This window comes from Urocampus carinirostris, chromosome 2 (assembly GCF_059441175.1).
Source record: "Urocampus carinirostris isolate Australia breed hairy pipefish chromosome 2, RoL_Ucar_1.0, whole genome shotgun sequence".
NCBI classification, from domain to species: Eukaryota; Metazoa; Chordata; class Actinopteri; order Syngnathiformes; family Syngnathidae; genus Urocampus; species Urocampus carinirostris.
The window spans coordinates 5,598,978-5,626,910 of record NC_142350.1 but is presented as its reverse complement, the minus strand read 5'-3'; the positions used below and the strand labels follow the sequence as shown (position 1 = coordinate 5,626,910).

The 27,933-nt window shown below is 42.2% G+C and overlaps 1 protein-coding gene and 1 long non-coding RNA gene across 2 annotated transcripts; one reads left to right on the top strand and one right to left on the bottom strand.

The window, feature by feature from the left end:
- Positions 1-2,603: 2,603 nt before the first annotated feature.
- Positions 2,604-4,680, bottom strand: LOC148370780 (uncharacterized). Its single transcript, XR_015849732.1, has 2 exons — positions 4,281-4,680; positions 2,604-2,941 (listed from the first exon to the last, which is right to left on the bottom strand). It is a non-coding gene; the product is annotated as an uncharacterized LOC148370780 (long non-coding RNA).
- A 7,210-nt stretch (positions 4,681-11,890) lies between these two features.
- On the top strand, positions 11,891-27,931 carry eppk1 (epiplakin 1). The gene is made up of 3 exons (XM_088328543.1): positions 11,891-12,014; positions 16,027-21,781; positions 23,055-27,931. The coding sequence occupies exons 2-3, from the start codon at positions 16,033-16,035 to the stop codon at positions 27,824-27,826; spliced, it is 10,521 nt and encodes a 3,506-aa protein (XP_088184669.1). The 5' UTR covers positions 11,891-12,014; positions 16,027-16,032; the 3' UTR covers positions 27,827-27,931.
- Positions 27,932-27,933: the final 2 nt, after the last annotated feature.

The window sequence follows — 27,933 nt, the reverse complement described above, 5'->3', positions numbered from 1 at the left end:
TTGTCTCGTCAGACCAGAGAATTTCTTTCTCGTAAGCCGTGGCCATCGTTGACAGACTTCTTTTCATTGCGTCAAAGCGACAAGTCTTCAGTGCTACTAAACATTATAATTAAATCCCTGCAGAAATGTAAGGGGTGTACTCACCTTTGTGACGTACTGTATTATCTAAATATTGGTGTAATTTTTAAAACATTAGGAGCCAGATTTTTCAAAACATGTATTCATATCCATCCATGGGATGGGCTGCAGCACCCCCACGACTGCAGCGAGGATACGTAGTGCAGATAATTGATAGATGCTTATTCTCAGTAGAGTCGCGGGGGCGCTGGAGCCCATCCCAGCCATCTTCGAGCAGGGGGCAGGGGAAACCCTGAACTGGTGTCCAGCCAGTCGCAGGGCACACAGGGACAGACAAGTTGTTCGCTCATTCACACCAAGGGACAATTTGAACTGGCCAAGTCACCTGACCTGCATGTTTTTAGAATGTGGGAGGAAACCGGAGTGCCCAGAGAAAACCCACGCAAACATGGGGAGAACATGCAAACTTGACACAGGAAGGTTCAATCTCATGATCTGAGAACTGTGCCGCGGCCGCGCTAACCACTCATCCACCGTGCTACATGTATCATCTATTTATATATTAAATGATAATATTAGATTAATTAATTTAAATTAAATGAAAAATAACACAACCTATTTCTATCAGTATTTACAACAAAAATAAATAGATACTAATTTGGGGGGTTTCCTCAAAAAGGAAGGCAAAGAAAATGTTTTTTTTTTCACATGAAAGCAATGATATGCTATTTAGACATTTTTGCAGCATTAATAATAAAAAGAACAGTGCTAGTGAAAGAAGTAATTTAAACGGGAAAATAGAATTCACTTGTCTCTTCCTTGTCTACATCCATCCATCCATTATCTGCACCGCTTATCCTCAGTAGGGTCGCGGGAGTGCTGGAGCCCATCCCAGCTGTCTTCGGGCAGTGGGCAGGGGACACCCTGAACTGCTTGCCAGCAAGTTGCAGAGCACACAGGGACAAACAATTCGCTCGCTCATTCACACCTAGGGACAATTTGGACCGGCCAATTAACCTGACATGCAAGTTTTTGGAATGTGGGAGGAAACCGGAGTGCCCGAAGCAAACCCACGCAAGTACGGGGACAACATGCAAACTCCACACTGGAGGTTCGATCTCATGACCATGTCAAATATAAAAAGCTCTACAGAGAAAAAAGTGGGTGTGGGCAGAACGAGCTCCGGTCCAAGTGAAAGCTGACATTTGCATTTTGGATTCGTGTTCCTGCAGGGCGTAGCACTGACATTTTAAATTCTGGAATGCCTTCAGGTGGTTAGACCGCCTAGCTATTGCGTACAGCATTGGTATTTCTGCTTCTCAAATGTTTCCAGGCATTAAGCATGCAAGCAATTGCCAATGGTGTTGACAATTTCTAGGTGGTTAGCATGTTAACCATTGCGTATAGCAATGATGTTTCTGCTTCTGGGGTACTTCCAGGCGGTGTGCATGCTAGCTTGTGCTTATAGTATTGACATTTTCTCTTCTGGGGTGCTTACAAGTGGTTAGAATAGAATAGAATATACCTTTATTGTCATTCTTACAAAATGGGTTAACATATTGTGACAACGAAATTGGGCATGACACTCCAGTTTTACACATTCACAGTGAGGTATGAGCCAAGAAGATAAAGGAACAGAGAAGATAAGGTTATAAAACAAGGGGGATAAGGCTATAGTTATAATTTACATGGTATTTACACAAGAAATGTCGGCATGTGGGATGTTACATACAGTGTTGTCGTGATACCGTTGGTATCGTAAGGGTTGTGCAATATTGCATTTGGTGCAAAGTCATCATAGTGCAAAAAATAGTCAGCATATGCATTGGTGCAAACATAGACAACATAGTGCAGAAAAAAAGGAAATGGTCAGACATTGTGCAAGGTGAGCAGTAAACGTAGTGCAGTCGACATGTGCAAGAACATAGACATTAGTACCATTATATTCGTATGAGGTAGTGTTGGCACAAGTTTTCAGTTTTTTTGTGCGGTGTCTGTTTTGAGCATGCTAACTATTGCATACCATTGACCTTTAGACTTTTGGGATGCTTCCAGGCTATTAGCATGGTAGCTATCGCATAGCATTGATGATTTGACTTCTGAAATGCTTCCAGGTCGCTAGCATGCTAGCTGTTGCATTTATCGTTGACATTTCTGCGTTTGGGATGCTTCCTGGTGGTTAGCATGCTAGCTCTTGCATATAGACCCTTTGCACATGATGCCATGTTGCTTTCACTGGATTTATGAGTGCCGTGATGGACGGCAGTTGAATATAGTAGTTGAATAAGCAGTTGAGTCTACTGTAAATGTCATGTTTATTTGTCATGTATAGCCCTTAATCTTAAAGGGCTGTACAGACCACAGATTATTGCAAACTACAGACTATGCTATCCCCTTATCTAAAACCTAAATGAGGGCAAGGAAAGAGCCAAAAACCTCAGTATGAGGAAATTTATCTATCTATCTACCTTGGTCATATCCCTCAAGAGGGGTGACCGACAGCAAGACAAACATACAAAAACAAGTCAAGTCAAGTCATTTTTATTTGTATAGCCCTTAATCACAATAAGTCTCTAAGGGCTTCACAGATTAGTACACTATGTTACACAGACTATTTTTCAGACGACAAGAAGAGTAGGTTATTATTCATATGCAATGGAGTAGAAGTGAGTTTTAAGTTTAGATTTAAACATTTCCACTGAGGTTGCAGATCGGATCTCAGGGGGAAGAGCATTCCACAGCACCGGTGCCCGGATGGAGAACGCTCTCGAACCAGCAGAACACTTCTTTGCTCTCGGGATCACCAGAAGACCGGCACTCTCAGATCGTAGGCTTCGGACCGGGACATAGGGGCAGATCAGATCTGAAAGATAAGAGGGAGCAAGTCCATGTATGATTTTGTACAATACTAAGAGAACCTTGAAGTCACATCTTTGGCTAACAAAGAAAATAAAAGGGAAAAAATAGCAGAAAACACACACAAACATTTTTGGACCATGGCCGAACCCAATTGCCCAAACACCCAAACAAGTTGGGCACCTAAGTTGGTCATGCTTTCGTCCCTCCAGATGAAACGGGACACAAGAAAGCGGCGGTGTCACTCGGGTCAGGGTGACACAACACAATCTTCTGTTCAACAGCAGGGCCCGACAGGTTTCACTGGCTTACCCCTGCCTCATCATACGGGTGCCCAGCCCATCCTTTAGAACGCGTCCACAATCCCTCTATCCTTCCAGTTATATTAATGGCATCAAGGTGTCCAAAGACACTAATAACCTTGTAATGTTGCCGATTTATGAGGAAGTCGTCAGCCCCAAACCAACTTCACATAGAAATTGATCTGTCAGCTCTGACGGGCTCTTACTGCAAATGAAAAGCAGGGTATGCACACTCCCTTGTAACAGGCTTTAATGGGTTTTAGATATGTTACCTCACTCTTATTTCTTGGCGCATCTAATGTTATAGAAGAAGCAAAGTTTTCTTTAGGCTGTCTTTGCAGATAACTTTAGTTCATAACCTATGACAGAACAAACCCATTCTGGATTTTTTTAATGCGTGTCCAGTTTTCTATTTCATGGTAGTATACCAAATTAACATGGGAGGCAGGAGCTACACGTCATACTGTGAGGCTGATAGTGTGCTGTGTTATAATCAACCCAATAGCAGCGTAAACTACAATTAAATAAAGATTAAAAAAAACTGTAGAACGAAGAACTTTGTTCCGCTTACAAATGTTTCAGGATACAAAGCTACTCCCAGAACAAAATAAATTCGTAAGTAGAGGTATCATTGTACAAGCCTGTGGATGATATGTGATACAAAGATGGAAGACCTAAATCGGCAGCCGCCGTTCTAATTGGCTGAGAACAAGCGCTACCGGATCTATTGATTTGGCATTGTATCGTATCCCTTTTGACAAAAGACAGCGATGGATACCAATCGGAAAGACTGGCAGCCCTCAACGTACTCCAGGATTTGCAGCGAGCATTTTTTACAAGGCATGTTTTACATATTCTTGATCATTCTTATGTTAAGTAGGTACAAGTCACGTCAAAGACACTCAATGAAGCTATCAATAAGTTTCTGCTACTGTAGCAAAAACACAAGCTAAACAATTAGCGTCGCTTTTGGTTACAGTCAATTTGAGATTTGATGGCGTGGATAAAACATATTAGCATGCACAGCTAATGTTAGTGTCTTACCTTTGCCTTTATGAGGTGCCTCCCTGTCAGCGCAGCAACGCATACCATTAACCCAACCAGCAATGAAGCATCCAGACTTTTGTAAGGTTTTAGCTCAGCGCCGATGTATGGGGATACTTCATTCACAATAAAGCGGGACAGATTGTGTGGGCTGAAGACTGGACGATTTGGTTAGATCTGTGAATAAGTCAGGGGGAAGAATGTATAGGTCGGTAGCTAGCCCTGCCAATGCTATCCCCATTTTCTCAAGGTGACCCATCTTATCTGACTGCTGTATAATATTCGTTTGACTACTCATTGCCAATGGTGTTGAATAGTACTGTATAGCTTTTCTGTTGTTGTCTACTGTGTAATAGCCTCACCCCCGGGAGTACTGTTTTCTACGGTTTACTGGCGTCCGTCAAGGCGTCGGCACTTTCGTCACGTGGTTATGGTCACATGTGTGCAAAGGGTCTATAGCAGGCATGTCCAAAGGCTGGCGCGGGGGTCAGCTATGGCCCAGGAATCAAATTTTTACTAGCCCGCGGCCTCTGTCATATATATATATATATATATATATATATATATATATATATATAACGCAGCCATATCCCCCTAGTGGGAGGTGCCTAGTTATTTCTGACTCTTTTTGGGAGATTGATACAGAGGAGAGGATTCCCAGCCCCCTCGCTCAACCCAACTGAAGTGTTGGGAGTCATTAGGTGACCAAACCCCCCAATTCCAACCCCTAATGTACAATGCCAAGCAGGGAGGCAACGGGTACCAATGTTTAAGTCTTAGGTATGACTCGGCCGAGGCTTAAACCACAACCTCCCAGTCTCGGGGCGGGCGCCATACCCCCAAGGCCACAGAGATGGCGGCCTCTGTCATACTATTAATTATGTGTGGCCAGCCAGTAATAATGACCCCAATATAAAATACATTTGTAGGAAAACAAAACAAACCCCCATTCAACCTGATGATGGCAGTAGCCCTTTGGCATCCTTTCTGTTGGCTTTTTGTGAGAATTTTAGTCCACCTCATTTCTGACATTAAGAAAAGGAAAGTTGACTGTAAGGGCTGAACAACTAGAAATTGGAGTATTATTTCCCCGAATCCCGAAACAACTGTGTCTGCCAAATTTGCTATTGAGACTGTGGCTGTTTTCAAAGAATATACGAGGCACTGCCAGACAAAACATACTTACTACAAAAAGCTACTCGAAATGAATGTTGTGAAAAGGTGAAGCAACTACAAGCTGTTTTAATTGCAATGCAGCGCTTGTTTTCAAGACCCTGCGAGTCTAATGAAAATTCTCCAAAGGCGAGCTACGAAGTCACGACGCTGATTGTCAAGCACTGCAAACCTTTAACAGAGGGTGAATTTATTACGGACTGTTCAAAGAACGCCAGGCTGAATAGTCGGCCCTCGAACATTTTCAGCTTAACAAATCTAAAATGTTTGGACACCTTTGCTCTAAAATGTGGACATTTTTGCTTCTGGGATGCTTTCCTGCAGTAAGTGTGCCAGCTATTGCTTTTCTTTTGAATGTCGCAGGTTCAACACACAGCTTTCCCTAATATTTGTCCAGCTGTCAATCAACGTTCCTTGGTTTTCCTTATCTTGACAGATCATTTTTCCGCTGGACGTCTTCACAAAGGTTTTACACGGGAAGCTATTAGTGGACACGCCCACGTTGTGGATTCCAAAAAGCCCAGAGGGCAAAAGAAGAACGAAAAAAAAAATTGCACCATTACCTGGTCGTCTCTTTTTAAACCAGGATATTCTTGATAGTCTCTTTTCATTTTTTATGATTACAATGGGTTTTCCCAGCACTGGTTCCCAGTTAAACCAGTGACCTTGAAAGACAAGAAGAAAGGGCCTGCGGGTGCCACTCCTTGATGACTTTAGAAGGTGAATGTGACGCACGTTTGCAAGTGCTAAAACGTAATCGGTTGCTAGTTAAGACAAAAGTAGTGAGTGACGGGTGATGTCATTTGGAAAGTATCGCTTTCTGACACACTTGCCATATTTATTGCCTCATTTTGTTGTCTAGACTCACATAAAACAATATATATTTTGGCCTGAAACCACACAGATAGTCCAGCCCTGGATAAACGAAATGAGTTTTAAAAGATAAAACTTGATTATTTTTTTCATGAAGAAATTATTAATGATAATAATTGTAAAAAAATCATTAAAATTAATAAAATCAAGGTTTCTGAACTGATTTTTTAAAAGAATAAGTAAAATGAAATATAAAATTTGCAAAACGCCTCTCAGTTTGAACAAATCGGAGTCCGACCAAAAATTTTGAGAAATTCTTGCTTCGCTGTTCGGTCAAAAAATCGGAGTTCGAACGCCGGTAATGCGTGAGTGGGTACGCTAGGGTGCGATGCTGAGCGGCGTACGGGTGTAGATCGCTCTTTTAGTGACCAACTGTTATCGTGTTGGTTTTGCTTTCGCTTTTAATATAGGTGTACGAAGTCTTTTAGCCCTTTTTTAAAAATGTTTACACGTTCATGTTAGCGTAATCTTTCGTACGGAAGATTACGATAACGCGAACGTACGATTAGCCTGGGTTAACTTTATGTTTACGTTAAACATTCAAGGTAAACATTCAGGGTGTTGGAATGGAGCCCAACATTCAGGGTGTTGGAACGGAGCCCCCTTTCCAATGAACCGCTCACCACTTGTTGAGGAAATCCGGGTGCTAAATGACATGTAAACGACCTGATTTTTTAAAATGTTTACACGTTCATGTTAGCGTAATCTTTCGTACGGAAGATTACGATAACGCGAACGTACGATTAGCCTGGGTTAGCTTTATGTTTACGTTAAACATTCAAGATAAACATTCAGGGTGTTGGAACGGATTAAAACGATTTACATTATTTTTAATGGGAAAAATGATTTCGGTGATCGAACAAATCGGTTTTCGACCACGGTTCTGGAACGGATTATGGTCAAGAACCGAGGTTCCACTGTAATAGGTTTAAAGTGTGTCTTACTTTGCAAACAGTATAGGCAGCGAAGTCCGATTTTAAATGAAAAAAAAAAACAACCCGATTTGTTTACACAGTGGGATCCAATGCAACCAGGGTTTCATCCACAATAAAATACATGACATATGGCTATTATAGTACATCAAATAAAGGCTATTTGTGTACAATTAGTTGTGATCGTGGTTGTCATAGCATACATTGATTCGTCTCTGGTGTTAATGACTATTTCTTCCGTGTTAACAAACGCATTTTGTAGAATACAAACGCATTTTGTAGAATACAATTGCGCTTTATTGTTTTAATAAACGCGTTATATGGACTATGATCGCTTAATTGTTTTAATTTGCTCGCTTTATTGTTTTAATAAACTTATTATATAGAATGCGATCGCATTTGTCAAAATGCGCGTTTACGCGACGGGGACAGGATTTTGCAGGGGAGTCTGACACGGTGCGTTTTATTGCATTCGCCTTGTAAGACTCGTCCTTGAATTCATGTTCATGTTTCGTCTCGTCATGGCGATTAACACTTAACGTGCGAGGTACAACGCTCTCGAGGCATAGTGCAGAAACGGCACGGTCATTTTTTGCACAAAGCCCCATTCGTCTGTCCACGCTGGCTGGAAAGAACGAGATTTTTCTGCTTGAGGAGCCGTCATGATTCGGCTGTCGTGATTCGTTCATTTATCGCGCGCCGGTGAGAGGGTTAAAACACAGATCTCTCCTCCTCTGCGAGGCACTGCGCAGACACACGCTCACCGTAAAGCTGCCAAACAACACAGCGTGCAATGAAAATGTCTAAATTTCAGGTAAAAATTGCGCATATAAAAGAAAAACATTATCACTTTGCCGAGCGCTCGCGTGCCACTGGTTAACCAGCAGTGGCACGCGTACCATAGGTTGCCGACCCCTGCTCTAGACATTATAGACAAAGCACCAAAGAAAGATATTATCATCCTGCAAGGCGACCAAAACACCCAAATTGGTGTGAATTCTCATAGAGACTTGGAGAAAACATGTTAAATCAGCCCTAACTTACAAACCAATGAAAGAGGACAACAGCTTCTTGAACTAGCTAGCTACAACAATTTGGTGCTGGCAAACACTCTTGGCAACCACAAGAACTCCAGAAAGATGTCGAAACCCTGACCCCTAAGTTCTCAGCGACGATGACTGAAGCAGCAAAATAAATGGTAGGAAAACACCCGAAAAAGATTAAGCCGTGGGTTACAAATGAAATCCTCCAACAGTGCGACATGAGGCGAGAACTAAAGAGGAAAAGAAACAGCACTGGAGGAGCAGCCAAGTATAAAACAGCCAACAAGAAAATCAGAAAAAGCATGAGTGAAGCAAAGGAGAAATGGATCGAAGACCAATGCTTGGTGTTAGAGGAGTGCCTCAACAAGAACAGTTTAAAGAAAGCCTTCCAGATTGTAAAAGACCTCACACAAACAAAACAGACAAAAGTCAGCAGCATCCAGGATGACGCAGAGAACAATCTAACTCAAGAAAAAGAGATCATGAATTAATGGACAGAATACTGCTCCAAACTCTAAAACCAGACTTCCCTATCCTAAGAGAAGAGGTAAAGGCAGAAATTAACTCACTGAAAAACTGATAGTCCCCAGGAATCTAGAACATCACGTCAGAACTCATACAAAATGGTGGTGAGCAAACTAGACATTTTGACAAAGATTTGCTGAAAGATCTGGGAAACAAGACAGTGGCCATCTGCATGGACAAAAATCGCTAGTAATTATGCTACCAAAGAAAGGAAACCTTCAACTATACTCTTACTACAGAACCGTCAGTCTCATCAGCCATGCAAGTAAAGTTATGTTAATGGTCCTACTGAACAGGCTAAAACCACAGGCTGAAAACATAGCCAAAGAACAAGCAGGTTTCAGTTAGGGAAATAGCACCACAGAACAGATTTTTAAGCTACGCACCCTATGCAAGACATTACAACAACACCAAAAAAGGTTTTCGTTGATTTCAAGAAGGCGTTTGACAGAGTATGGCAAGCCGCTATATGGGCTACCATGCGGAAGTACAACATGGCCAAGAAACTAGTTCAGACCATTGAACTACTGTATGCAAATGCAAACAGCGTGGAACTTATCAAAGGTACCGTTGGAGCGTGGTTTCGATCCATGGTCAGTGTGAGTCAAGGCTGCATTCTCTCTCCAACTTTATTCAACATCTTCCTGGAGAGAACCATGCCCGAAACACTGGAGCAACATGAAGGTACAGTCAGTATTGGGGGACACAACATCACTAACCTCCGTTTTGCCGGTGATATTGATGGAGTGGCAGGATACCAACAGGAACTTCGAGAGGTCAATCGCCTGGAGAAAACATCAGCCAGTATGGGATTGAAAATCAGCACAGAGAAAACTAAAGTAATGATCAACAATCCCCAAAGGTATCATCACAAACATCACCATCACCACAAAGAGCTAGAATATGTCACCAAATTTAAATATCTTGCAGCTGTCTTATCAGAAGAGGGGTCAGAACCAGAAATCATAGCCAGGTTAGCTCAAACTACAGCCGCACTTGCCAGACTTAAACTCATCTGGGGGCACAAGAACATAGCAGTGAAATTAAAGAAATTACAGAAAGTTTCTGAGCATCAGCTACAAACAAAACTGTACCTTGAACCCTAAAAAGAACTGTCGTGAACTCTGCACATACGGAAACTTCAGTAGTCACATCACAGGATCATCAGGACTGGCCAAGATAATTCTCCAAGGCAATAAAATTATTTATAAAAATAAAATAAAATTACCCTACAATTACTAAGTTAAGTCAAGTCAAGTCATTTTTATTTTTATAGCCCTTAATCACAAAGAGTCTCAAAGGGCTACAGTTAAATAAATTTTAAATAAAATGTTAAAAACATACAAACTTGTGAAATCAAGACACATTAAAACATATAGAAAAGTATATAAAAATGTAATTCTTTATCAAAAAGAAAATAATCAAAACTACTCAAACTTGTAAAACTATAAGGTAAAAAAAGCGTAAATAAAGTATTTTGAAAAAGATAAATACTTAAGAAAATGAGACAAACGTAAAAAGTACCCAAGGAGTGTGGAAAAAAAAATAATCTGTATAAAAAAAGGTGACAAATTAGCTGAAACTTCTCAAACTGATACAAAGTTAGAATAATGAAAATAATAATAAAAATATAAATCAAACAACAATGAAACGTACAGAAACTGGTCAATAAACATTGAGACTTACGTAAATTTTTACTTACAAAAATTCTAAAAATAGCAATCATGATTGACAATCATTAAAACTTACATAAACCGTTTGTTGGAGTGTGTTAAAATATTGTATTTGATTCAAGTATCACCCGCTACAGGCCTGGAGTTACTCTACATTTAAACAACTTATATTCACAGTACAGTATATCATTTATATTTCATTTCATTTTCTTCCAAGCAGAGCTCAATGCCCTAACAACTCTACTTATCTTGCTAACTGAAAAAGCATAGCTATCATTTTTAAACTTTCGGTCGGATCGAAGAAGATAAAACCCCCCCCAAAAATGTTTAACCTGATTGGATCAAAGATAAAACAAACAAAAAATGTCCGCTTATCTGACAGGAATGCTACCGACACCTGCTATGATGTTCTTACACTAGCCGGTGACGCGACCCAACTCCGGCTAGTAAAATCTTAATTGCGGCGGCCAAGTCACTCAAAGTCGTCTGAGTAACGTCGGCTTTGGTTTCCACTCATTTTTTAGATTGTTTGCGCGTTAGACGACATTGCAAAGACTCGTGGCAAATATGACTGAAAGTCGTCACTGCAATGATCGTTGGACCAAAGAACGGCGGAATAAAAAAAACAATAAATAGCATTAGAGGCTCTATATGGAGGATCAAGAGGATCATTTCATTTCATTTCACATGTACATGAGTGTTGTTTCTATCCTTTTAAACATCCATCAAGTCAAGTCACATTTATTTGTAAAGCCCTTAAACACAAAATGTCTCAAAGGACTGTACATGCCACAACATCCCCTGATGTAACACAGACGGGTAAGGGAAAATTCAAAACCTTAACATTAGGAAAATAAGAAACCCTTAGAAGGGGCCTCATAAGTGGTAATCCCTCTTTCAGGATGACCAGGCTGCAATGTATGTTGCTTTGGTTAACAATGAAAAAAACATAATGAACATCAATAAAATAACATAGGTAATATGTCAAATTGTCCAAAAGTTGCCTGGCGCCACTCATTGATGACTTAACAATAAAAAAAAAAAACATTATCAGAGATTATTGTTCGATGCAGAGGATAAAGAGTATACGCTTTTTTTTTTTTTTTCAATCGTTCGAGGAGAAATAAAGCATTATGTATCGTGAGAGGCAGTTGTCGTAAGGGAGGATCAAGAATACACTCACAAGAATACTTATTTATTTATCTAGATCTTCGCTTCAAGGTTTGTTTTCGATCAGCTACCAGGTAAATCATTTATTCTTGCTGCACCTGTTTGACAATTATCGCTCCCCCTGCCCCCCTTATTTTTTTCTCTTTTTATCTGACAGAACACAATGGAGGAGCGCAAAGGAAATGGACAAGAATTTTTGGCATCCTGCAGCCCCGGGAGGAGGAAGTTCCTCTGAAGGGGGGTGCGAGGTGAGGCGAGGGGATGGGTTTGGCCTCTCCTTAAATGGAACTTCCGAGGTGATCCAGCTCACACTTGGAGAATTCCTCGCAAGGAGGAGAACTGCAAGTAAGTTGGTTTCATTTTATTACGTTTTATAGTGGGTGACAGGTGGCGGCCGTTTAAATTTCAAAGAGTCAAGTGTATTGTTATTTTCTGTAACCTTTTTTTAAAAAGTGAGTTTAGTTTCCGCCGGGAATAAAAAAGCATGCCGGGCTCCTGCTCTGCGAGTCGACACCCTTCGGGTATGAAAAGTAATAAAAAAAAAAAAGGAGTAAGCCAACATTCCTTCTTTTGTTTTGTTTGGAAAATGTCACGCTTGCCTGAGATCAACTCGTGACCTCGGACTCGTCAACACGGCGCTGCGGATAAACGATTAGGTTTGGTCAGATTTAAAAAAAATACATATATATATATATATATACATATATATATATATATATATATATATATATATATATATATATATATTTTTTTTTAAACGTAGTTCCCCACCACTCTTGTAAGGATGAGCAGCTGGAAAATAAATTAATACGTACATTTATTAAACCTATAAAGTTAAAACAGTATAACTGTACATCGTGTCTTTGAAAATGTGCATTTATGTATTTCTTTCAGTATATGCGTTTTTATGTCAAAATGTACATAATTATTTTCTTCTCAAATATGAAAAAAAAACATTCATCTTTATACGTATATATATATATATATATATATATATATATATATATATATATATATATATATCCATCCATTATCCATTATCTGCACCGCTTGTCCTCAGTAGGGTCGCAGGGGTGCTGGAGCCCATCTCAGCTATCTTCGAGCAGTGGGCAGGGGACACCCCGAACTGGTTGCCAGCCAGTTGCAGGATAATTTTATATATATATATATATACACACAAAATATACGAAGGCAAAGTTGTAGGGATAAAAACATTTTCAAGGATAAATATTATATTATTTTTCAAGAACATCATTATTTCTAACTTTCTCAATGTCTTGACTATACTTTCTATGTTTTTTGCAACTCATTTTGATTCATTGAAAATACACCATTGTCTGGGTGACCCCAATTTTTTTGAATGGTAGTATACACATAAACACACACACACAGACACATATATACAGTGCATCCGGAAAGTATTCACAGTGCTTTACTTTTTCCACATTTTGTTATGTTACAGCCTCATTCCAAATTGTATTAATTTAATATCTTATCTCAAAATTCTACACAAAATACTCCATTATGACAATGTGAAAAGTTTTTTTTTGTTTTTTTTAACTTTTTTTGAATTTATTAGAAATAGAAAACTAAGAAATCACATTTACATAAGTATTCACAGCCTTTGCCATGAAGCTCAAAATTGAGCTCAGGTGCATTTTTTTTCCACTGATCATCCTTGAGATCTTTCTACAGCTTAATTGGAGTCCACCTGCAGTAAATTCAGTTGATTGGACATGATTTGGAAAGGCACACACCTGTCTATATAAGGTACCACAGTTGAGTGTGCATGTCAGAGCACAAACACCAAGCATGAAGTCAAAAGAACTGTCTGTAGACCTGTGAGACAGGATTGTCTTGAGGCACAAATCTGGGATACAGAAAAATTTCTGCTGCTTTGAAAAGTCCCAATTAGCACAGTGGCCTCCATTATTTGTAAATGGAAGACATTTGGAACCACCAGGTCTCTTCCTAGAGCTGGCCGGCCATCTAAACTGAGCGATCGGGGAAGAAGGGCCTTAGTCAGGGAGGTGACCAAGAACCCGATGGTCACTCTGTCAGAGCTCCAGCGTTCCTCTGTGGAGAGAGGAGAGCCTTCCAGCAGGACAACCATCTCTGCAGCAATCCACCAATCAGGCCTGTATGGTAGAGCGGCCAGACGAAAGCCACTCCTTAGTAAAAGGAACATGGAAGCCCGTCTGGAATTTGCCAAAAAGCACCTGAATGACTCTCAAACCATGAGAAACAAAATTCTCTGGTCTGATAAGACAACGATTGAACTCTTTGGTGTGAATGCCAGGCGCCATGTTTGGAGGAAACCAGGCACCGCTCATCACCAGGCCAATACCATCCCTACAGTGAAGCATGGTGGTGGCAGCTTGTAAATGTTATTTCTTAGTTTTCTATTTTTATTAAATTCAAAAAAAGTTAAAAAAAAACAACTTTTTCACATTGTCATAATGGAGTATTTTGTGTAAAATTTTGAGATAAGAGATTAAATTAATAGAATTTGGAATGAGGCTGTAACATAACAAAATGTGGAAAAAGTGAAGCGCTGTGAATACTTTCCGGATGCACTGTATATATATATATATATATATATATATATATATGAGTGTATGTAATGTCTGTAAATATTTTTTTAATCTATTCGTAGTCTATATGTCTATCAATTTTAATATACATATCTAAAGCCACTTTGAATGTTTTCTCACAGTAATATTGACATACACGACAGTCGACAAGCCTCTTCAAAGGCTTCCGGACTCGTTTTTTTCACATGGGTGCACACACACTCGTAACTCACGATGACAGCAAAACCGACACGGCAATCAGCACATGGGAAGGAGATCAGCGTAAGTTGCAATCAACCTGGCTTTAATAGCTTTTTTCTCCTTTTTATTGGGCTTGGGACAGTTTCAGGATTATTCTTATTATAAGTATTGCTGTGTTATTACAATTTAACAAGTCATTATCGTTATAATTATCGTATCATTTAATCTGAAAAGTAAGATGTCAATCATGGAACCTTTGTGTTTCAATTGGAAAATATTTACAGAAGGCGGATCTTGTAAAATCTCTTGGTTTTCCTCAAAGACCCCCTCCAGCTGCCGTTGCGGTAGTGTTGCCTGAGCGGACTGGTTGCTAGTCTAGACCTGAAGGTTTTAAGTGTAACAAAATAAATAAAATCACACTTCGAACCGACTTGGCATCGTAATTATAGTTTCTCTCCCTCGATTTGAAAATGATTAACTCCGATGGAGTTGGAATGATGCAACTGAGGTCTTATCTCCGCAGGGGCGGCGACTGTGCCGTAAAACTGTAGCGGAATTTGGAACGTGGAGCTGTGCGACACTAAAAACGAAACGCCACTGGTTTTTCGGGTATCTCGGTTTTGTTGTTTGTGACCCCCTATGTCCCCTATGTTCGCCTTACAATCCACACGGTAAGGAAGTACCGCATTTTTCAGACAATAAAGCGCACCAGATTATAGTGCACCTCCAATAATACCATATTTTTCGGAATACAAAGCAGCCTCCAAAAATAGTTTTTTGGGCGAAAGATGTTCATATATATAGTGCACGAGATTAAAGAGCCTGCAAAAACAGTCTTTTGCAAAATAGATGTTTTTCAGACAAAAATGATAAAGCACACCTCCCAAAACACCGTATTTTCAGACAATAAAATGCACCGGATTATAAAGGCACCTCTAAATATTGTCTTTTCGGTGAAAATGTATCATATAAATAAAGTGCAACAGATTATAAAGCACATCTTACAGAACAGTTATCCGCGAATACTTTATTTTTCAGATGATAAGGCGCATCAAATTACCTGCAAAAATACTGTACTTTTTTGGACTATCAAACGGACCGGATTATATTGCCAAAATATTTTCATGCAAATGGTGCACCAGATTATAAGGCGCAGCGGGAAAAAACGGGTGCGCTTTATAATCTTTTTCCTATACCAGGGTGTCCCATGAGGAGAGTTGAAGTGACTGCTGACTTGTTCTGAAATTAGCTCACCAGTTTTGGGTCATTGTCATTTTCTAGTAAAATGATTTTATTGTAGCTCATTGAGTCTATTTAACCCACTTAATTGACCTTGTACTACCATATTAACAACATATTCATAACATGTTCGGTTGTTATTTTAGAAATGAATGTCAAAATGGGTGCTTTTGCAGTAATTAGTAACAAAAAGGAGCTCTCAGCTTGAATAAGTTTGAGACCCCTTTTCTAGACTACAAGCAAACTAGTAAATTTCTGGCAATTTGGGATTTTTAAGTGCACTTAAAGTGCAGAAATAATGGTAGAAGGTCCTTCTGATACAAATGTTTTTCCTCACACACTAGACCAAGATGGAAACTGCCAATCCCAACCAGATGAAGCGAGACGGATCCACCAAAACCCATGGCCCCGTGGCCGGCGTCTACCTGGAGAAGTCCAAGAAGAAGATCAGCATTTACAACGCCATGAAGAAACGTCTTCTCAAACCCGGAACTGCCTTAGCGCTGCTGGAAGCGCAAGCAGCCACAGTCGGCGTCCTAGACCCCGTGAAGAACCGGGCGCTTCCGGTCACACTGGCCGTCAAGGACGAACTGGTCGGACCGGAGTTGAGGGAGAAGCTCCTTTTTGCTGAGAAGGCCGTCACCGGTTTCGTGGACCCTTACACCAAACAAACAATCTCGGTGTTTCAAGCCATGCGAAAAGATTTAGTTCCCATGGATTATGGTTTGAGACTGCTTCAAGCTCAAATTGCCACGGGAGGTTTATTTGATCCCGTCGAGAAGACAAACCTTCCGGTTGAGTCGGCCATCCAGAAAGGCTACTACGAAAAGGGTCTTTTAAACGACCAGATGTCCGAGTTGAAGGTCTTTTATGATCCTAGCACACAAGAACACGTCAACTATAGGACCCTGGTGGAGAAGTGTCTCGTAGATCCTGAAACGGGCCTGCTTCTTCTCCCCATCTTCATCAGCTTTAAAGGGTTGAGACGAGGAATTTCTTCTGCGGAACTCTTCGAGTCCAAGATCATCGACAAGGAAATCTACCACGACTTGCAGAAGGGTAAGACCACAACCCAGCAAGTGATGCTAAACGAGACTGTAAAGGAATACCTTCAAGGCAAAGGCAGCATCGCAGGTATCGCTGTCCTCTCATCCAATCAGAGAATGAGTATTTATGAAGCCATAAAACATCGCATTCTGATGCCTGGAACAGCTTTGGTTTTACTTGAGGCGCAGGCGGCAACTGGATTCATGATCGATCCCGTAGAGAACAAAAAGTTTACAGTGGACGAAGCTGTGAAAAACAAACTCATCGGCCCGGAATACTACACTAAGCTACGCGCCGCTGAAAGAGCCGTGACGGGATATCAAGACCCTTACACTGAAGAAACAATTTCCCTCTTTCAAGCACTTTCCAAAGATCTCATATTGAAAGAACATGGAATCCGACTACTTGAAGCGCAGATCGCCACAGGAGGGATCATCGACCCGATCCACAGCCACAGACTCCCCACGGAGGTCGCTTTCAAAAGAGGCTATTTCGACAAGGAAATGAAAGCCGTACTTGAGGATTCCGGGGACGACACCAAGGGATTCTTTGATCCGAACACACAGGAGAATTTAACGTATCTTCAGCTGATAGAAAGGTGTGTCATCGATCCCGCCACAGGACTTTGTCTCCTCCCTCTCCGAGACAGATCCAATGAACTGAACTTCACCTTTATTGACTATCAGACTAAAATGACCTTCAAACAGAAAAAAGTCAAAGTCACGTGTGGCAAATATGCCGGAATGAACGTATCTCTCTGGGAGTTGTTCATGTCAGAATATTTAAATAAAGAGCAGAGAAAAGACATAATCCGAAAATACCGGGAGAGGAGGCTCACTATAGAGATGATTGTCACAACGATTCTTGAATTTATTGAGACCTCTGTCAGGACAACCAAAGTAATTTTTGAAGGCATCAGGGAAACTGTCACCGCTAAACAACTAGTTGAGGCTGATATAATCAGTGAGGAGGTCCTGGAAGATTTGAATAAAGGGAAAAAATCTGTTAAGGATGTGATTGAAGATGAAAACCTGAACGTATACCTCCAAGGCAAAAGCAGTATTGCGGGCATTCTTCTGCCAGACTCACAGATTCTGACCATCTATCAAGCCAGACAGAGGAGCAAACTTATGCCCGGTACCGCCTTGGTTTTACTTGAGGCGCAGGCGGCAACCGGATTCATCATTGATCCTATCGGAAACCGGAGGTTTTCAGTAGACGATGCCATTAAAGCCAAGATTGTTGGGCCCGATTTATGCCAAAAGCTGCGCTCCGCGGAGAAGGCGGTAACAGGGTACAAAGACCCCTACTACGGGACCACCATTTCTCTTTTCCAAGCCATGCAAAAAGATCTCATTCTTAAAGATCATGGGATTCGGCTGCTGGAAGCACAGATCGCCACCGGGGGCATCATCGACCCGGTTAATAGCCATCGCATTCCCGTCCAAGTGGCCTACAAGCGTGGCTACTTCAACGAAGAGATGAACGAAATCCTGAGCGACCCTGATGATGACACCAAGGGGTTTTTCGACCCCAACACGAATGAGAACCTCACCTACTTGCAGCTTATGGCGAGGTGTGTTACAGATCCCAGTACAGGACTCTGTCTACTCCCACTTAAACGTAAAATCCACAAAGTCGATATAGATGACACTATGAAGGAAGTCTTCAGATCAACGGTCGTTTTTGTTCGGTATGGTCGTTTCAAAGGCAAACATTCGACGCTTTGGGACCTAATAAACTCAGAGTATCTCTCTGAGGAAAAACGACAGGAGTTCTTCAAACTTTTCAAGTCGAAGAGACTCACAATCGAGGAAATTATCGAGTCTATTTTAGTCATCATTGAAAGCAAGGAGATAAAACAACAGGCCGAGCTAAGCTTTCAAGGTCTCAGGGGAGAGGTATCCGTGGTGGACCTTTTAGAACTCGAGATAGTAGATGAAAAAACTTACAACGACTTGATTGACGGAACTTTGAAGAGAAAGGACGTCTTGCAAATAGACAGCGTACGCGCCTACCTACAAGGGAAGAGTTGCGTAGCCGGTGTGATACTACAGCCTTCCAATCAGAAGATGAGCATCTACCAAGCACAGAAAAAAGGTGTCCTGACACCTGGTACAGCTCTTTGCCTCCTCGAAGCACAGGCTGCCACGGGGTTCATTGTCGATCCCGTAGCAAACAAAAAACTCACTGTGGAACAGGCACTTCGAGAAATTTTAATCGGACCTCAAATGTATGAAAAACTTCTCTCTGCAGAGAGGGCCGTAACCGGTTACACAGATCCCTACACAGGCCAAAAGATTTCCCTTTTCCAAGCCTTAAAAAAGGATCTCATCGTGAAGAAGCACGGCATACGCTTACTCGAGGCCCAAATTGCTACCGGTGGTATCATTGATCCCTTGAAATGTCTTCACTTACCCCTCGCTGTGGCTTACCATAAAGGATATTTTGATGAAGAACTGAATCAGATTCTATTAGACCCCAGTGATGACACAAAAGGCTTTTTTGACCCTAACACCAAAGAGAATCTGACATACATGGAAATGCTGAAAAGGTGCTTGAAGGATAAAGAAACAGGACTGTTCCTTTTACCGCTTACAAGCACACCAAACCCCTCAAAAACAGACATCAAGCTCTACACTGAAAGTGAACTGAAGCAAGTTTTTGAAGAGACAATGGTGACCATATCATTAGGACGCTACGCAGGAAAATCCTGTTCCCTCTGGGACTTGATCCACTCTGGCTACTTCACCCAAGACCAGCAAAGCGAACTGATGGAAAAATTCCGAACAGGAAAGGTCACCAAGCACACCATCATCACCATAATATTATCTAGCATTGAAAAACTAGAAAGTATTGAAGCTCCCAAAACCATCATGGGTCTGAGGAAGCACATCTCAGCCAAACAATTGCTGGACTCAGACATTATCAACAAACAAACTTTCAAACAGGTGCAGGAGAACAAGGTGACAATGTTAGAAATCACCAAATCCGAGCAGGTACAACGGTACCTTAACGGATCTAGAAGCATTGCCGGGATTAAAGTGTATCCTTCGCAAACGATTCTGAGCATCTATGGCGCTAAAGCAGAAGGTTTGTTGACGGACGGAATTGCACATTTACTCCTCGAAGCACAGGCTGCCACAGGATGGCTCATTGACCCTCAATCAAACAAATTCTTCTCTGTGGACGAAGCCGCCAAAGAGGAGGTCATCGGTCCGGAGGTTTGTGAGCAGCTCCTGCTGGCCGAGCGAGCCATCACTGGGTACAAAGACCCCTACACCGACACAATAATCTCTCTTTTTGAAGCTATGAATGAGCAGCTGGTTCCAAAAAGTGACGCCATCCGTCTTCTTCAAGCTCAAATAGCCACGGGCGGAATTGTGGACCCGAACATGAGTCACAGGGTGCCGGTTGATGTCGCAGTGAAAAGAGGACTTCTGAATGACCAAATGAAAGTCCTCCTTATAAACCTGCCTGAAAATTCAAAGGGATACTTTGACCCTAACACTAAAGAGAAACTCTCCTATCTTGAGCTGATGGAGAGATGTGAAATAGATCCTAAAACTGGACTGCTTTTGATACCAATGCATGAGGAGAAATCCAAGGTTTTTCATACCAAGGAACAAATAGAGATAGCGTTTAGAAACAAATCAGTTGCTATCCACGTTGGAAATTTTCAAAGTAAAGAGGTGAGCTTATGGGAATTGTTGGTGTCGGAATACATATCCCAAAAGAAGAGGGAGCAGCTCATTCAACAATACCAGACGGGGAATATAACAGCTGAAGAGTTAATCGAAATACTCACTGTAATCATCACAGAAGTGTCATCCAAAGAAAGAAAGTTCAAAGGACTGAGGAAGCAGGTGTCAGCAAGTCAGCTCTTTGAGTCAAAGATCATCTCCAAGGAATTATTCACGCAGATCATACAAGGAGAAGTCACTGTTGACACTGTGGATAAAATGGAATCCGTCCAAAAATATCTTGGGGCCACCAACTGTATCGCCGGCGTTCGGGTTGAATCCACAAAGAAAGTCATGAGCATCTATGAGGCTAAATCTAGAGGACTGCTAACTCCTGGGACGTCTCTCGTTCTCCTGGAGGCTCAAGCCGCCACTGGTTTTGTAATTGACCCTGTCAACAATAAGAAGCTTTCGGTTGCTGAAGCGGTGGAGCAGAAAGTAGTCGGCAGTGAGTGCAAGAAGAAACTCCTCTCAGCGGAAAGAGCCGTGACAGGATACGTCGACCCCTACACTGGTGAGATAATTTCCTTATTCCAGGCCCTGATCAAAGATCTTATCGTCAAGGATCATGGAATCCGTCTCCTGGAAGCTCAAATTGCCACAGGAGGCATCATTGACCCGGTTTATAGTCACAGAGTCCCAGTGCAGGTGGCTTACCAGAGAGGTTACTTTGATGAGGAAATGAACCAGATTCTGTCCGACCCGGATGATGACACCAAAGGTTTTTTTGATCCCAACACGCAAGAGAACCTCACTTACCTCCAACTCATAGAGAGGTGTGTCACTGACCCAAACACAGGTCTGAACCTACTACCTATTGTGAAGAAAGGGGAGTTTTATTTTTTTATTGATGAGGCCACGAAACTTGTGCTGAAATCAAAAACAACCACCAGGGCAAGTGGGATGTATCGGGGAACTACAGTGTCGCTATGGGATCTACTCTACTCAAAATACATCACAGAGGAGAAGAGGCGGGACCTTGTGCAAAAATATAAATCAGGAGTTATTACCATTGATCGCTTTTTGGAGATTATCTTGGTGGCCATTGAGCATCAGACAACCATCACAACAGCAGAAACAATCCCAAACCCCAGTACCCCAAGGACCACTATCACCACCACAATCACAGACACTGAAAGTTTTCATGGTTTGAGAAAGGATGTCAGTGCTACAGAGTTGCTTGAATCCAAAATCATCGATGAAGACCTCTACAAAGATCTCAAAACAGGAACAATCACAGTCCAGGAAGTAAGTGAAATGGACTCTGTGCGGAGGTATCTGGAAGGGACCAACTGCATTGCAGGGGTGTACTTGCAGTAGAGGTAAGATCGGGCCCAAAAAAAGCACCCGAGCCCGACGCAGGCCCGAGGGGTATTAAACCCGACCCGGACCCGGCCCGACTAATTAACTGGATTTGCTGGCCCGGCCCGAGGGGGCCCGAAATTACATATTTTATTTATAAGGAGGTGTGATTTTTGATAACAAATTAAACTCTGCCTTTTGTTACAACATCTAGGCCTAAGTTAAATAAAACTGTATAAACATTTACATCTTTTATATTTCTGTGTCTGCACTGCAATCTGTCATTGACGGGTTTTTTTTTTGAGGTAGCGAAAACATTTAAAGGCGTCCGTCATTTTGACGACTTGATCATTGGGCCATAATCCACAGCAGCAGTAGTAGTACGCCTTTAAGATTTTAGCGCAGCACTTTCATTGAGGGGGTGTTGACATGTTGTCCCCTTTTCCGACTCCTATGCAAATTAGCCCTCCCCCCCTGATCGTATTCTATATAAAACGCTTATTAAAACAATAAAGCGAGCTAATTATAATCATTGGGAGATCCTAGTCTATATAACGCGTTTATTTAAACAATAAAGCGCGATCGTATTCTACAGATTGCGTTTTTTAACGCGGATGAAAATCTCACCAACGTCAATGTACGCTTCCGACAAAAGCGATCGTATTCTATATAATACGCTTTAAAACAAAATAAAGCGAGCTAATTATAATCATTGGGAGATCGCGTTTATTTAAACAATAAAGCGCGATCGTATTTTACAAAATGCGTTTTTTAACGCGGATGGAAAAGTCACCAACGTCACTGTACGCTATGATTTCCGCAATCACAACTAATTGTACACAAATAATATTTATTTGATTTACTATAATATCCGTATGTAATGTCTTTTTTATTCTGAATGAAACCCTGGTTGCATTGGATCCCGCGGTGTAAACAAATTGTTGTTTTTTTCATCTAAAATCGGAGGGGGGAGGAATTTCCATAGGAGTCGGAAAAATAGCGATTACAGCTCCTTCTCCGTTTTATCCAAATTATTTATTTTATAACAAGTATTCCTTGGTCTAGTATCCATACATAGTTTAAGTATATATTTTAATGAACATTTAACACATTATTAATTAATTTAAAAAAAAAAAAAAAAAAAAAAAAAAAAAAAAAAAAAAGCAGGACCGAACCCGACCCGACCCGACCGTATGACTGACATTTCAGGGCCCGACCCGGCCCGAAATTGCCTCGGGTTCGGGTTCGGGTTCGGGCTCGGGCCATAAATCTTACCTCTAACTTGCAGTCAACCAAAGAGACTCTGAGCATTTATGAAGCCAAGTGTAGGGGTCTGCTAACTCCGGGAACATCACTGGTTTTGCTGGAAGCCCAGGCAGCCACTGGCTTTGTCATCGACCCGGTCAAGAACAAGAAACTTTCGGTAGATGAGGCTGTGGACCTGGGATTGGTTGGCGGTGAATGGCAGAAGAAGCTTCTCTCAGCAGAGCGAGCTGTTACAGGATACAGAGACCCTTACACAGAAAAGACAATATCTCTTTTCCAGGCCCTGCAAAAAGACCTGATCGTCAAAGATCACGGAATCCGTCTCCTGGAGGCTCAAATTGCCACAGGGGGCGTCATAGACCCAGTGTACAGCCACAGGGTTCCAGTAGAGGTGGCTTATCAGAGAGGCTACTTTGACGAGGAAATGAACCAGATTCTGTCTGATTCTGATGACGACACTAAGGGCTTTTTTGATCCAAACACGCAAGAGAACCTCACCTATCTACAGCTGGTTGAGAGATGTATCACAGATCCCAAGACTGGACTTAGCCTTTTGGTCATTGTGAAGAAAGGGGAGTACTACTTTTTTGTCGACGAGGCCACGAAAGAAATACTGAAATCCACAACTACCACCAGAGCTGGCGGAAAGTATCAAGGAACTATAGCATCATTGTGGGATCTGCTCTACTCCCAATACATCAATGAGGAAAAGAGGCAGGAGCTTGTCAAACAGTTCAAGTCTGGTGTTATCACGATTGATCGCTTTTTGGAGATCATCCTACAAATCATTCAGCAGCACACCAAAACTCACTCGTCAGTTGTTATATGTCAAATACCAGAAACTAAAGTCGACAGCAGTACCACAAAGACCACCACCACAATCACAGACACTGAAAGTTTTCATGGTTTGAGAAAGGATGTCAGTGCTACAGAGTTGCTTGAATCCAAGATCATCGATGAAGACCTTTACAAAGATCTCAAAACAGGAACAATCACAGTCCAGGAAGTAAGTGAAATGGACTCAGTGCGGAGGTATCTGGAAGGGACCAACTGCATTGCAGGGGTGTACTTGCAGTCAACCAAAGAGACCCTGAGCATTTATGAAGCCAAGTGTAGGGGTCTGCTAACTCCGGGAACATCACTGGTTTTGCTGGAAGCCCAGGCAGCCACTGGCTTTGTCATCGACCCGGTCAAGAACAAGAAACTTTCGGTAGATGAGGCTGTGGACCTGGGATTGGTTGGCGGTGAATGGCAGAAGAAGCTTCTCTCAGCAGAGCGAGCTGTTACAGGATACAGAGACCCTTACACAGAAAAGACAATATCTCTTTTCCAGGCCCTGCAGAAAGACCTGATCGTCAAAGATCACGGAATCCGTCTCCTGGAGGCTCAAATTGCCACAGGGGGCGTCATAGACCCAGTGTACAGCCACAGGGTTCCAGTAGAGGTGGCTTATCAGAGAGGCTACTTTGACGAGGAAATGAACCAGATTCTGTCTGATTCTGATGACGACACTAAGGGCTTTTTTGATCCAAACACGCAAGAGAACCTCACCTATCTACAGCTGGTTGAGAGATGTATCACAGATCCCAAGACTGGACTTAGCCTTTTGGTCATTGTGAAGAAAGGGGAGTACTACTTTTTTGTCGACGAGGCCACGAAAGAAATACTGAAATCCACAACTACCACCAGAGCTGGCGGAAAGTATCAAGGAACTATAGCATCATTGTGGGATCTGCTCTACTCCCAATACATCAATGAGGAAAAGAGGCAGGAGCTTGTCAAACAGTTCAAGTCTGGTGTTATCACGATTGATCGCTTTTTGGAGATCATCCTACAAATCATTCAGCAGCACACCAAAACTCACTCGTCAGTTGTTATATGTCAAATACCAGAAACTAAAGTCGACAGCAGTACCACAAAGACCACCACCACAATCACAGACACTGAAAGTTTTCATGGTTTGAGAAAGGATGTCAGTGCTACAGAGTTGCTTGAATCCAAGATCATCGATGAAGACCTTTACAAAGATCTCAAAACAGGAACAATCACAGTCCAGGAAGTAAGTGAAATGGACTCAGTGCGGAGGTATCTGGAAGGGACCAACTGCATTGCAGGGGTGTACTTGCAGTCAACCAAAGAGACCCTGAGCATTTATGAAGCCAAGTGTAGGGGTCTGCTAACTCCGGGAACATCACTGGTTTTGCTGGAAGCCCAGGCAGCCACTGGCTTTGTCATCGACCCGGTCAAGAACAAGAAACTTTCGGTAGATGAGGCTGTGGACCTGGGATTGGTTGGCGGTGAATGGCAGAAGAAGCTTCTCTCAGCAGAGCGAGCTGTTACAGGATACAGAGACCCTTACACAGAAAAGACAATATCTCTTTTCCAGGCCCTGCAGAAAGACCTGATCGTCAAAGATCACGGAATCCGTCTCCTGGAGGCTCAAATTGCCACAGGGGGCGTCATAGACCCAGTGTACAGCCACAGGGTTCCAGTAGAGGTGGCTTATCAGAGAGGCTACTTTGACGAGGAAATGAACCAGATTCTGTCTGATTCTGATGACGACACTAAGGGCTTTTTTGATCCAAACACGCAAGAGAACCTCACCTATCTACAGCTGGTTGAGAGATGTATCACAGATCCCAAGACTGGACTTAGCCTTTTGGTCATTGTGAAGAAAGGGGAGTACTACTTTTTTGTCGACGAGGCCACGAAAGAAATACTGAAATCCACAACTACCACCAGAGCTGGCGGAAAGTATCAAGGAACTATAGCATCATTGTGGGATCTGCTCTACTCCCAATACATCAATGAGGAAAAGAGGCAGGAGCTTGTCAAACAGTTCAAGTCTGGTGTTATCACGATTGATCGCTTTTTGGAGATCATCCTACAAATCATTCAGCAGCACACCAAAACTCACTCCTCAGTTGTTATATGTCAAATACCAGAAACTAAAGTCGACAGCAGTACCACAAAGACCACCACCACAATCACAGACACTGAAAGTTTTCATGGTTTGAGAAAGGATGTCAGTGCTACAGAGTTGCTTGAATCCAAGATCATCGATGAAGACCTTTACAAAGATCTCAAAACAGGAACAATCACAGTCCAGGAAGTAAGTGAAATGGACTCAGTGCGGAGGTATCTGGAAGGGACCAACTGCATTGCAGGGGTGTACTTGCAGTCAACCAAAGAGACCCTGAGCATTTATGAAGCCAAGTGTAGGGGTCTGCTAACTCCGGGAACATCACTGGTTTTGCTGGAAGCCCAGGCAGCCACTGGCTTTGTCATCGACCCGGTCAAGAACAAGAAACTTTCGGTAGATGAGGCTGTGGACCTGGGATTGGTTGGCGGTGAATGGCAGAAGAAGCTTCTCTCAGCAGAGCGAGCTGTTACAGGATACAGAGACCCTTACACAGAAAAGACAATATCTCTTTTCCAGGCCCTGCAGAAAGACCTGATCGTCAAAGATCACGGAATCCGTCTCCTGGAGGCTCAAATTGCCACAGGGGGCGTCATAGACCCAGTGTACAGCCACAGGGTTCCAGTAGAGGTGGCTTATCAGAGAGGCTACTTTGACGAGGAAATGAACCAGATTCTGTCTGATTCTGATGACGACACTAAGGGCTTTTTTGATCCAAACACGCAAGAGAACCTCACCTATCTACAGCTGGTTGAGAGATGTATCACAGATCCCAAGACTGGACTTAGCCTTTTGGTCATTGTGAAGAAAGGGGAGTACTACTTTTTTGTCGACGAGGCCACGAAAGAAATACTGAAATCCACAACTACCACCAGAGCTGGCGGAAAGTATCAAGGAACTATAGCATCATTGTGGGATCTGCTCTACTCCCAATACATCAATGAGGAAAAGAGGCAGGAGCTTGTCAAACAGTTCAAGTCTGGTGTTATCACGATTGATCGCTTTTTGGAGATCATCCTACAAATCATTCAGCAGCACACCAAAACTCACTCGTCAGTTGTCATATGTCAAATACCAGAAACTAAAGTCGACAGCAGTACCACAAAGACCACCACCACAATCACAGACACTGAAAGTTTTCATGGTTTGAGAAAGGATGTCAGTGCTACAGAGTTGCTTGAATCCAAGATCATCGATGAAGACCTTTACAAAGATCTCAAAACAGGAACAATCACAGTCCAGGAAGTAAGTGAAATGGACTCAGTGCGGAGGTATCTGGAAGGGACCAACTGCATTGCAGGGGTGTACTTGCAGTCAACCAAAGAGACCCTGAGCATTTATGAAGCCAAGTGTAGGGGTCTGCTAACTCCGGGAACATCACTGGTTTTGCTGGAAGCCCAGGCAGCCACTGGCTTTGTCATCGACCCGGTCAAGAACAAGAAACTTTCGGTAGATGAGGCTGTGGACCTGGGATTGGTTGGCGGTGAATGGCAGAAGAAGCTTCTCTCAGCAGAGCGAGCTGTTACAGGATACAGAGACCCTTACACAGAAAAGACAATATCTCTTTTCCAGGCCCTGCAGAAAGACCTGATCGTCAAAGATCACGGAATCCGTCTCCTGGAGGCTCAAATTGCCACAGGGGGCGTCATAGACCCAGTGTACAGCCACAGGGTTCCAGTAGAGGTGGCTTATCAGAGAGGCTACTTTACCGAGGAAATGAACCAGATTCTGTCTGATTCTGATGACGACACTAAGGGCTTTTTTGATCCAAACACGCAAGAGAACCTCACCTATCTCCAGCTACTCATGAGGTGCATCGCCGATCCCAAAACTGGACTAAGTTTACTCCCCTTGATGAAAAAGTGAATATTTGTAGATTTGTATGCTTTTGACTGTCAGGAATGGCATGCTTTTTAGTTGAAACTCACCTAGTTTGTACTAAGGGAAGCAAATAAAAAGTGCATAAAAGCACC

Coding starts and splice junctions, on each gene's coding strand:
- eppk1 (XM_088328543.1), top strand. CDS start 16,033: ATGGAAACTGCCAATCCCAACCAGATGAAGCGAGACGGATCCACCAAA. Junction 21,782..23,054: donor CAACTGCATTGCAGGGGTGT/ACTTGCAGTAGA, acceptor ATCTTACCTCTA/ACTTGCAGTCAACCAAAGAG.